Source organism: Mustela putorius, unplaced genomic scaffold (assembly GCF_011764305.1).
Source record: "Mustela putorius furo isolate JIRA1106 unplaced genomic scaffold, ASM1176430v1.1 tig00003923_pilon_pilon_pilon, whole genome shotgun sequence".
NCBI lineage: Eukaryota > Metazoa > Chordata > Mammalia > Carnivora > Mustelidae > Mustela > Mustela putorius.
The window spans coordinates 3,270,851-3,283,228 of NW_025422068.1; the positions used below are offsets into that span (position 1 = coordinate 3,270,851).

Below are 12,378 nucleotides of genomic sequence, written 5' to 3' on the forward strand. Positions count from 1 at the left end.
GGAGGTCATGTACAAAGATGAATACCTACCTCTTTTCTTTCCCTTAAGATTTATTTATTTATTTGACAGAGAGAGAGTGCACAAGCAGGGGGAGCCTCACAGAGGGAGAAACAGGCACCCCGCTGAGCAAGGAGCCCGATGTGGGACTTGATCCTAGGGTCCTGGGATCATGACCTGAGACGAAGGCAGACTGAGCCACCCAGGTGCCCCAAAAGTGATTTTTCTTTGTACACTGTGCCTTTTTTCTCCCCCTGGAGCCCTTGTATGTTGCCCTAGTCCCTTCTCCTGACCTTGATGGCCATTCTCCTAGAGGGATCATCTAAAATAAACAAAATAACATCCTGTATGACTGACTGCCCCGTTTTGCTTATTCATATGCAGTTTCAAAACAAAATCTACATTATCCAGAGTCCAGTAATATCAGTTGAAATAGATAAAATAACCAGATATGACAATTATGCTCATGTCTATAAAACATAAGGGGTATTCTTTACAGGAACAAATGGCCTCATTACATTGTCTTAAAAGAAAAACTATATTGGACTTCAGTGTTTTATGGGGACACATAATTACCATAGATGGAAGGGCTGCCTGTAATTAATTTTCTCTAGTTCTTATTCTCATTGTTCAGCGCTTACAAGACCAGGTCTATGACACTTTGGGGATGCCTTATTGACCTCTGAGAATTTCCATTCCTGATCGGCAGTGCTGTTGGGGTTCAAGGAGGGTATGTCATTGTTCTCCCTGACAGCATCTGTGTCACTGTCATGGGGTTGGGGGATGGGGCACTGGGAATCCAATATGGAGGGTTCCAGTCACTGTATTATTATACTGTGGCCAGTCATCAAATAAGAAGCAACAGGGGAAAATAAACAAAAAAGAAAACAGCACAGCAAAAGGAAGTTTGTTCAGGAGACAATGGGGGCCCACTCAAGGTCCCTCCTATCCACCCTGCTTGGGGGGCAGTGTGCTATTTGAGGGAGACACGGAGTCCATCCCTAACTCTCAGGTTTACCCTGACCATTCCACCTCAGGCACAGCAATCTTAGCTTCCTTGCCATAGAGTGACTGGTTGTTGTGTGTGTGTGTGTGTGTGTGTGTGTGTTTTAAGATTTTATTTATTTGTCAGAGAGAAAGAGAGAGAGCACAAACAGGGGGAGTGGCAGGCAGAGAAGAGGGAGAAGCAGGCTCCTCGCCTAGCAGGGAATCTAATGCAGGACTCTATCCCAGGACCCTGGAATCATGATCTGAGCCAAAGGCAGGTAGATGGTTAACGGACTAGACATCCAGGTATCCCCAGTGACTGGTTTAGACAACCCAAACCTATGCCACTCACCACTCCCTTCTATAGCCAATAAAGTGGCTTAAGATTGGGCACTGAGACATGAAAAATTTGCTGGGACTTCTGGAAGAGGTCACTCACTCCTCTGATAGAGCTGCCAGAAGCCAGTTCTCTCTCTCTCTCTCCTGCTGGACAGTGTGTTGCGCACGTGAAGTTAGCACTGCCGCAGACAGTTAACCACCATGAGAGAAACTGCATTGCTGAGGATGAAACTCAACCACAGAGGGCAGATTAGAAAGAAAATGGGTTCCTGACATCACTGAGCGGCTAAACCAAATCTCATTCCAGTTATGCAAGCTAATAAAAATTTCTCTTTTGTACGAGCCGATCTAAACTGGGGTTTCTCTTTCTTGCATAATACTCTTATGTCCAGATACCATTCTGGACAGCTAATGAGGAGCACGCTAGAGGACTTCTAATCTTGCTGCCGGCTTTACCACGTGCCCAGCCCCTAAAGGACAGCGGGTAAAGGAGGCCCAGAAAACACAGGCGACCAGTACTTGCTCCCCCGTTTCCTCAAGCTGGTTGCCTAACAAAGTCTGAAGACAGCCTGGAAACCCCCTCTCCTGCAGAGTCAAGTCCTGCCTGTCAGACAGCAGTGATAGCCAAGCACAGAGACCCAAGGGCGGGAGATGCTGAGCAACCTCAGTGATACAGACAGCGCAGAGGCTCTGAGGGACAGGACGTGGGTCCTCCACTCCCAGTATGGTGCTGCCCCACCATCCCTGACGGAACCTCCTGAGGGACTCGGGATGGGAACATCCTTGTCATGAGGGGGGTTTGCCTCCCTTGCAAAAACAGCAAGACTTGAAGGCAGGAAAAAGTAAAAGCACCCCCAGGAGCGCCCACTCACCTAAAGACCCAAATGAAAGGATCCCAGAGAACTGTGCCCTCAGGCTCCAGGGAAAAAGAAAGGATTCAGGTGCTGAAGGGACGATGAATTCCTGAGGATACAAATCAAAGCTGGTCCTCATAGTCTGAGGTAGTGGGATTTCAGAGCTCACTTTACAAAAACACAAATGGACATATGAAATCACCTTGGTTGGCAAAAAAAAATAAATAAAAAAAGGGGCACCTGGGTGGCTCAGTTGGTTAAACGGCTGCCTTTGGCTCAGGTCATGATCCCAGGGTCTTGGGATCAAGCCCCACAATGGGCTTTCTGCTCAGCGGGGAACCTGCTTCTCCCTCTCCCTCTGCCTGCAGCTCTGCCTACTTGTGCTCTTGCTCTCTTTCTCTCTGTCAAATAAATAAATTTTTAAAAAGAAGAAAGAAAAAAGAGAGAAAGTATTATATAAACAAATGTATGTGCCAAGTAAGATGATGTAGACTTCACATTACCTCTACTAGGAGCTTTGCTTTGGAAGAAAGGGAAGGAAGGAGCAAGAGAAAGTCCTGAGTTAGTTTTCTGCACAGGATGGGACCGTCCTGGTGCCAGGACCCCCTGTGACTCCATCCACAGGATCCAGGCTGTGCGTGATGGAGAGGAGACTGTGCAGGTTCTCCTGTACACAGAGCGCTCGTCTGACTTTCCTCAGAAAGTGAGATTAGGGGATCTGGCTCATGTCCAGAGGACAATAGTCATAAGATCTAAAGAAGGTGGAAGGGAGGGGGGACTTGAACAGGCTCACAGTAAAGAAAGAAAATGAAGCCCGTTGGGTAAAACTGTCCAGGTCCAGCTGTATTTGGTGACAGCAAGGGGCTCTCTCCTCACCTGGTGATCCTATTTTCAAATTCTTTTTTTTTTTTTTTAAAGATTTTATTTATTTATTTGGAGGGGGGAAGGAGAGAGAATCCGTCTCCCCATGATCCTCAGATCATGCCCTGAGCCATGGACACTTAACTGAGCCACCCAAGTGCCCCTATTTTCAAAATCATTTTAAATAACTTGCATTATTCAACCTTACTACCTCTCATGACAAGAACTGTGATCTACCCCTGTAAGCCCTAAAAATCTTGCATTTCCTATATCCAAGTAACCGCACAATGAACGTAGGGAGCCTTCATGAGACTATAGGTTTAGGGGTTTAACTGAGGGCAAAACCCAAAGAATTTTACCTCCATACCAAAATGAAGGAAGGGCGCTTTTTCGCAGAGGAGTCCTCTGAAAGAAGAGGTCTCCTCCTCTCTGTGTGTACGGTGGTCATCCCGATGGAAGGACCAGGATGAACCGTGCTGACACACAGCTGTTGAGAGGACCCCACAGTGCCAGGCTATTTCAGGACCACTGCACTTACAAGTCTGAGCCTCAATGGGGTCATGCATCCTCACCGGGGCAGGCTAGGTCGGCAGGAATAACATGGGTTAGAAAGCACGTTCTCATCCCCGCTCAGGCCCCATGATGCTGACTAACCACAGACATCTGACCTGATTTCTTTGTCCTAAGTTTCATTTATCAAATGATGTTACACTAGATTAGATGGCTTCTCCTTTCATGTCAAATGTCAAATTCGTTTTAACTGTCACCATGGCCCAAGCTGATCTGGCCCCTTCCCATCTCTCTGGCTCGTCTTTCCTCTGATCAGTCCCCTTGCAGTTTTGGGAACACACTAGGACCATTCCCACCCCAGGACCTTTGTATCTTCTTGCCCTCTGCCAGGAACGCTCCTCTCCAGAATATGCATCACCTGTCTGGCTTCCTCACACCTTTAGGAGAGACTAATATCACAATTTCTCAAACTAGTCTCACAGTCTCCTCAGTGAGGACACACAATTGCAAATCCTCCCTCCGCCTCCACCACCCACAGAATGGACAACAATACTTATCCCCCATTTTAGACATAATTTTTTTTTCCTCCCTTGCACTTACTTAACAGAATCCCTCCTATTCTGTTTTTTACTTCTTTGTTTATTGTCCATCTTTCCCACTAGAAGGTCAGTGCTCCAAGGGCAGGGATTTCTTGAGTTCCTTATTTTAGTTCTTTTTTTTTTTTTTTCCTTATGAACAGGGCTCTCTATCTTCTCTTATCACTGGTATATCCCCAGCACCCGGAAGAGAGCCTGACAGGTAACAGGAACTGAGGAAGTTTTGCTGAATGGATGCAAGGGGGGGATGGGTGGGGTAGAGCCCTCTACAGCATCTTCCAGCCCTGAGGTCTGTGCGCTATGGTGCTTCTCGTGGGAGGGCTCTCCTCCCCACCACTGTACCAGGATGGACTCCACGACCTCCAAACATTGTCTGTGAGAAATGCTTTCTATTGGGATTCAGTTCTATTTTCTAGAGTCAAAATTAATATCATTGGGGGGGGGTGCACAATTACATCCATCTCCCCTAATTCCTTATGTAAAATTCCTAGGGAAAACAGAAGTGAGCTTCCCTACCGCTAAGATACCACATTATTTAACCTCAAGTGAAAAGAGGTTAGTTAGCAGGTGCATTTCCGCCGGCTCCACTAGATGGCAACATGGTCAGCGTCCACAGGTATCCAGGCGTGAAATTTACTAGCAACACATGCAGGAGAGCAGCTCCCACAAGCCTCTCCTGTCCTCTTCCACACACAGCCCTGGCTTCTTCTCCCCTGGTAGCCTGGTGATTTTCAACCACTAATTTACAATCTGTTCTCATATGGTTCACGCTTACTCACTGAATACATCTGACTTACCACTCCAGCCTTGGAAGCTTTGTGTATGCTGCTTCCTTCTGCCCAAGTGCAATACTTACCTCCTTTTGAAACTCCCTCTCTTGCCCCCCCCACCCCCACCCAAACTCACTTCTTCCAGGAAACCTTCCCAACCAAACCTGGCTCTGATCCCAACTGCACGGATGTCGTGAGCTACAGTCACAGGCATATAGCCATTTTCATATATTTGATAGAAGGTGCCTGGATACATATGTAAAGAAAGCAGACAGAGAATCACACACACACAGCTCTAGGCATCTGGTGAGCAAATGTACATTTACCATAAATGATGTGCAGGTGACCACTTTCCATACCAAAAAAAGAAGAAGAAGAAGAAGTAGTAGTAGTAGTAGTAGTAGTAGTCATGGCTCTAGGAAATTGCATTGGCTGCCAAGGTTCAATTAATGGGCTAAGAAACTAGATATACTGATGCTTAGCTACGTCTTCCAGTTCCTAACCCCCTCCTTGTATTCAGCCGAAGCTCCAGAAAGTCTTTTGAGCAAACAAATTTTAGAGGAACTTCAACAAATATCTGGCATAGAGTTGAAAAAGTGTGCAAAATCCTTACATAACTTTAAGGGCTATTTAAATTGTTTTATTTCCATGCTCAAGAAGTTTTCCAATTTACCTCAAAAATGAAACTGAGTCTACTTGTAGAAGCTTTAACTATGGCTGAAAACAAGCCCAAGACATGTTTTAAAAGTACAAAGGCCCATATACCTGTTGAGTGAAACTGTTTATTGGCTGTTAGAGAGAACAGTATTCTGACCAACATCTATACAACAGGAGATGAAAAATAAAATGTCCCTGTGTTCACAGGTCACTGCCAGACGTGCCGGGACCCAGAGACATCTCACAGTTAACAAAGACATGGGAAATGTAAAAAGGTGAAACTTTAAGTGAAACAGCTCTCCAATCTTACCAGAGTCCCATTTCTGAAGCATTTTGATCCTTCATTTGTTTACAGAGAAACAATCGACATGCACATTTCGGATGCCATTTTTTTTCCAACCACCCTATTCTACCTCCCTCAGCTTAACGCCAGGTCCCCACACCCAGTCACAGAAAAAGAAAAGCGCGGTGATTTGTTTGACACAACCACTTTAAAGCTGTGACCAAATGTTTACTCCCTTGCAGATAGCAACACCGTGTCACTGAGTCATTGGAACGTGAGTCTGAGGGCCATTCGAACTCACCGAGTTTCAGCATTTTTTCCCCCGTCCTCGGTCAGGAGGACAGCTTTGGGTTGTCTTGGTTGTCACACAGCCAGGAGGAATGGACACAACCACTTTGTTGATGCCGATTCTATGGTAACTGTGTTGCCTTCAGGAAAGAAGTCAATCTTCCCCGAGAATAACTCCCAAGAATTTATACCATCCTTAAAAAAAAAAATCCACCGTACGCTTCGCGAGCACACAGAAGACACTGGTCAAAAGTCACTTTAAAAGTTGTCTTGCTGGGGTGCCTGGGTGGCTCAGTGGGTTAAAGCCTCTGCCTTCGGCTCAGGTCATGATCCCAGGGTCCTGGGATCGAGCCCTGCATCGGGCTCTCTGCTCAGCAGGGAGCCTGCTTCCTCCTCTCTCTGACTCTCCCTCTCTGCCTACTTGTAATCTCTGTCTGTCAAATAAATAAATAAAAATTAAAAAAAAAAAAAAGTTGTCTTGCTTGTTATTCTGGGAGCTGGGTTTCGTCACCTGTAGTGGAATGCATTAGGTAGCCTTTAATTGTGAATCCAGAGAGGTCCCCATTTCCACAATGGGGAGAGCCCGCACTTGCCGCCTCTAAGTGCCGCCTGTAAATGCTCCACAGAAACACAGGGATTACCTGTGATTGGCGAACAGGAGATGTTTTCAAAATCAAGCAGAAACAGGAAGTCTTAACGTTTCAACATGTTAGAAAAGAGGAGCCGATACTTAAAAAAAAAAAAGAAAGGAGCAGCTCCAATCATAGATGCTGCCTGGGGGGGAAAAAATCAAAAAAGCTCTTCATTCCTACCTGGCCAGTATAAGCATGAATGTCTATTAATAGTAACTACTGCTCAGAGGTATTCTTGTTCTCAGGAGAAGCAGAGAACAGAGTTTGGGACAATGTTGCGACTGAAAACCATTAGCCTTTCACTTCTGAAAAGAGTGTAAAGTCTTTATAAAGAATGTGACTGTATCCAGGCATACACAATACACCCAGGTCCTTATAGAAGGATCTATATGCATATATGATCCAATTATCTCTTCAGATGCTTGTTGATTTGCCTGAGCATTTGGCAGTCATCGGCACCCACAAACTGTTCCCTTATCCATCCCCACCGGGCAAGCTTCTACCAGTCCGGCAAGGACCACTTCCACAGGCACTGCCTCTGTGAAGACCTTGAGTGTCCCAACCAGCTAGATAAGATCTCACCTTCTTCCTTTAGCCCCCCCGGCACCTCCCTTGAACCTCCCTGGAAAGACTTTTTGGGTACCTATCACAGCTGTCCATAAATGACCTTTACTGGCCTATCCGTCTCATCCCCAACTACACAGTAAGTTTCTTGACTTTATTTTTATTCTCTGTAGCAATGATACTGTCCTAAAGCTACCAAGTATGTGGCAAGAAAAGATACCAAGTAGAAAGCAAAGGACAAATACTCTGGAGTCCGTCCTGGTTCACATTCCAGCGACACCACTTCCTGGTTTTATAAAATTGCAAATTATGTCACCTCTCTGAGCAATTTTATTCTCTAGACAATTGCGAATAGCACCATCATTGGCCTCATAGAATTGCTGTCAGGATGTGAAGGGGACAACGGGAAGCAAATTACACCTTGCCTAATGTACATGGCAGGCTCAAGGAGCAATGAGCATTACTGTCGATCTGAATTATAAACCAAATGCCTACTACTTATTCTGGGAGAAGATGGAAAGAGACACCAGACACACATCAATTTACAGATACGTTATCATTTCTTATGGTCTTCAGACTACATTATCGTGTGACTGACTCATGGCGGTTCGAAGCTTACACCCGAGAAAGCATCCTTCCGCATTCCCTGTGTGATGTCCCCAAATTCTCCCTGGCCCCTTCGTGCTGTGACAATCCCATCAGAGACTAAAGGTCATAGGAGCTGCTGAGAGACTACATGCCTCCTCTTGGAAGGACAAGATTCTGAATCCTATGACTTTGCGAACCCTAACCCATTGGCTGGAGGGGCTGGAGCTACACTGTGTAGACCTGGGAAGGGAAGAATGAAGGAGGCGGCCTACAGCATCACAGAAAACAGTCGCCAACATGGCAGCATGGCCTTCGCACACGCTCCAGACCTCGTGGCCTGGCAGGGCCCTTGCATACACTCCAGGCCTCGTGGTCTGGTGACTGAGGCACCGGTCCAGATTTAACTTTGCTATGGCATGCAGAAATGCAGCTGGCTATCTTTTCTGGGGAGCACAGCTCAGCACCCCAATCCCCCAATCCCCCACTTCTGACACTGCTAATGATTAGAAGCCATCTTCTATGGTATTTCTTCACCATCTGCTGGAAACCAGAGTCTTCTCGTCCGTGTACATGTGCTCCAGGTTATCTAGGCACTGTCACTAATATCATCTCACGGTCCCCACACCCAGGGCAAGTGGGTGGCCATCCCAGTTTCCACAAACACTGGCAGAGCCAACAGGACATTGCAAGCCCTGCCCTCCCAGAACTACCTCCTGGGCGCACACTCTCTCTGGCCTAGTTTCATCAACTGTGTATCACGTACCTCAAGAAAAATACTGCCTGACAGTTACCCACATCCTTATCGGCTGTACATTTAACAAAATCACCACAACAATCATGAAATTTGTGCCTGCATGAGAAAGATACCTGCATCTGTGTACTTTATCTGATTTTATAGCCTTAGAGACGGAACTGGAGATGGCTTCAAAACACCTTGACCTTCCCGCCCCGGCATTTCCAAGATGCTTCCTAGTCCCTGGGGTATGCTGCCCTGGCCACCAAGAAGAGGGATGATCCTCCTCCCCTTTGGGTCTCTCCAGACCTCCTCTCCTCTGTTTCCTCCAGCCACCTCAACTCTTTCAGTGGCCTCCCAAAAACCATGGCCCCCACCACAGCCTCTTCCTCAACTGGAGTTGCTTCTCTGTGTCCCTCTGTTCTTCTTCTTCATCTTCTTCTTCTTCTTTTTTTTTTTTTTAAAGATTTTATTTATTTATTTGACAGAGATCACAAGTAGGCAGAGAGGCAGGCAGGCAGAGAGAGAGGTGGAAGCAGGTTCCCTGCCGAGCAGAGAGCCCCATGTGGGGCCCGTTCCCAGGACCCTGGGATCACAACCTGAGCCCAAAGCAGAGGTTTTAACCCACTGAGCCACCCAGGTGCCCCTCTCTGCTCTTCTTCAAGGACGAAGAAGTCATGGGCAGAGCTTAGAAGAAAGTGGGCTGACTGGGAATCATTCCAGAAGAATCAGTGCCTGAGTTTGGCAAGGTGCTCCAAAAGATCTCACAGATGCTGCCCCAGAGACAGCAGGTGGTCAGACCCACCCTCTCTCACCAGAGAGGCTCGGTGTTGGCAGAGAAGCAAATGGTTCGTGCCCAGACCTGGGTGGGAAAATCCCACTGGTGTCAGGCACCCTCTCGATCCCAGGAAACATGCATGATGCTCTCCCCACATTCATTCAGTCCTCACTGAAACCCTGGGAGGTGCATGCCGTGATTCCCAGGTTACAGGTGATAAGCATGACTTCCGCATACCTAAGGCACCTGCTCAGTGCAAATGCCAGCCTAGGAACCCAGGTCTGGCTTGCCCTGACCCTGTTGGCTTTCCTCTCTTCATATCATATTCACCAGTGTCCTTGGCTGACCAGACAGAAAGCACCAACAGCCCAAGTGTCTAGAAAATAAAAGGAACACCTGGCAACCCACCTTTCAAAGCCAAGAGAGCAGTGGGTGAGACCGTGAGTTGGAGCCTGGGGTGGGTGGAGGGCTGGCCAGCGCTGGCATCAGAGACAGGACTTGGGGCGGCGGCGGGGGCGTCACTTCTCAGATCTGTTCCCGTGTCAGCTGCTGTTCTCAGCCTCCCCCGAAAACAGACTGCACAAATTAATAAGCATGGGGATGGCAGACCTTTCTATCATATCGTATGTGTTTCTAAGTTTCAAGCATAAATTTTATACAATGCAACTCAGAGCCCCTCCCCCCACCAGACAGGACCATCTTCCCCCTTTCTTTCTTTCTTTTTTAAATTTTTTTCTTTTTTTTATAAGTTTTTTTTTTAAGAATTTATTTATTTATTTGACAGAGAGAGATCACAAGTAGGCAGAGAGGCAGGCAGAGAGAGAGAGAGAGAGAGAGAGGAAGCAGGCTCCCTGCTGAGCAGAGAGCCCGATGCGGGACTCGATCCCAGGACCCCGAGAACATGACCTGAGCCGAAGGCAGCGGCTTAACCCACTGAGCCACCCAGGCGCCCCACCTTTCTTTCTTAAAATTCACATAACCTCAGTGTTGGCAGGACCTCAGATATCCAACCTTGTTGCACAAGCAAGGGAAATAAAGTAGCCCAAGGAAGCCCAAAATGTGCCCCAAATCACATTGCTAGCTGGTGAAACCATGCAGCTGCAGTGATGACCAGATCCTAGGACTCCAGAAGGAGCATTTATGTCTGTCTTCCTCAGACACAGGCTCCAAGCTCTCTTCACACCCGTACCACCACCAATGAAAACACTAGATCAGCATTTATAAGGCAAAAAACACAAAAAACCACCGAGCATCTGCTCTAATAAATATGCTGGCACTCGAAATGTGTTTACTTTCTGCTGAACTGAATATAAATGGAATCCTGACACTTTCTAGCATTCTTCCATTGCAAACCTCCCTGTGAAACCGAGTGTAAGCCCCGAGCGAGGGAACACTAAACTAATTAAACTTTCCATTTGCCAAGAAAAACTCTCCAATTGCACAGTCAATTTCTCTATAAATTTCTAGAATTTCTAGTTAATATACAACATATGATATTTCCCAAGCTGAATTCCTCCACATCCCTCCCCTGCCAAAGCCCATTATTCTTCTCTGTGTTTTAACCTCTCTGGCTTCCACTACCACCCTGTCCGTGGTCACTGTGGATTTCTCTCCCAGCCTGGATGGTCATTCATTCACCAAGTCTCTCCGCCTGCCTGCTGTGCTTCCGCTGTTCTCCTTCTCATTTGGATTCTGTGAAACCCTTCCCTTTAGAGGTGGCACAAAGTGGTTTCTTGAAAAGACAACTTTCCAGGGAATGCCAGCAAGCTGTTCTACTGGTTCTTCCTTCTTTAGAGGATAGAAAGCTTTGTCGAAATGCAGAGTTTTGGCTTTTTTTAAAAAAGATTTTATTTATTTGCCAGAGAGAGAGAGAGAGAGAAACACAGGGAAGGGGAGCAGCAGAGGCAGAGGGAGAAACAGGCTCCCCATTGACCAGGGAGCCCAGTGCAGGGCTCGAAACCAGGACCCTGAGATCATGACCTGAGCCAAAGGCAGACGCTTAACTGACTGAGCCACCCAGATGTCCCTGTCATTATGGTTATTTCCAAACCTAAAGTAAAAAAAAACAAAGCAAAGCAAAACAAAACAAAAACCCCAAAACATAACTTTCTGAAACTTTTCTGTTTAGAGAATCATCAGAAACTACAGCATATCTTGAGTAAAGTTTCTCAGATTTTCTCTTCAGGAAAAACACCTATCAGGTTTGACCATTTGCAGGGAGGCTTCTCTAGGGCCCCGTATCTTACCCACCCATTAGTCATGCAGACTGGAAACCTCAGTGTCACTGTGGCCCCTCGCTCCCCCTGCCCGCCCCCAAACCCTCCTGTTTCCCCACCTCTGAAATGCCCCTTCTGCCTCCCTCATCACTAACCTCCGGCCAGGCTGCATCCTCGGGCCGGAACGGCTCCTTCCACTTAGCTGCTTTCCCAGGACATTGTCCCAAAGTGTGACTCTGTCACCTAACACCACCATCTGTGCCTAGATCTGAGTTTACAGGCTTCCACATCCTCATTCACATGCCATCCTCTGCACGGGACTCAGGGTACCCCCCAGTCCTGGCCACAGCCAGCTTCCTACTGTCCTCCCTCTGGACCTCCGCTCACCCGCACTCCCCGGCCTCTCATGTCCTTTCCACAATTCTCAGTCACAGACCACAGCCAGTGTCCCGAGGCTCAGCTCACACAAGGCCGGCAGGATGCTGGTAGCCAGAGGCCAGCTCTCACTCCTGACTCCCTATACCGCTTGGAAGCTTTTGCCTAGCATTTAGCACATTTTGCTCCACACGACAGCCACTGTTGTCCCCATTTCCTCCTCTGTACTCCACTGTACCCTCGCAGATGACAGGGAGGCTACTCCATTCATTTGATAGCCTCTACCTGTATTTATCCAGTACCTACTGCCTGCCTACTGATTTAGATGCCGGAACAGAGTGTGAAGGAAA

The 12,378-nt window shown here is 47.2% G+C and overlaps 1 protein-coding gene across 3 annotated transcripts in view; it reads right to left on the bottom strand.

Moving 5' to 3' along the window:
- TNFAIP8 (TNF alpha induced protein 8) overlaps positions 1 to 12,378 on the bottom strand; it is a 112,767-nt gene that overhangs the window by 54,229 nt on the left and 46,160 nt on the right. The window contains exon 1 of one of the 3 annotated variants that reach the window (XM_004759080.3): positions 6,156 to 6,288. The exons of the other annotated variants lie outside the window; for them this stretch is intronic. Within the exon in view, the coding sequence (XP_004759137.1) occupies positions 6,156 to 6,168 (13 nt within the window). The 5' untranslated portion in view covers positions 6,169 to 6,288. Of the gene's footprint in view, positions 1 to 6,155; positions 6,289 to 12,378 lie in introns of those variants that run through there. 3 annotated transcript variants of the gene reach the window in all.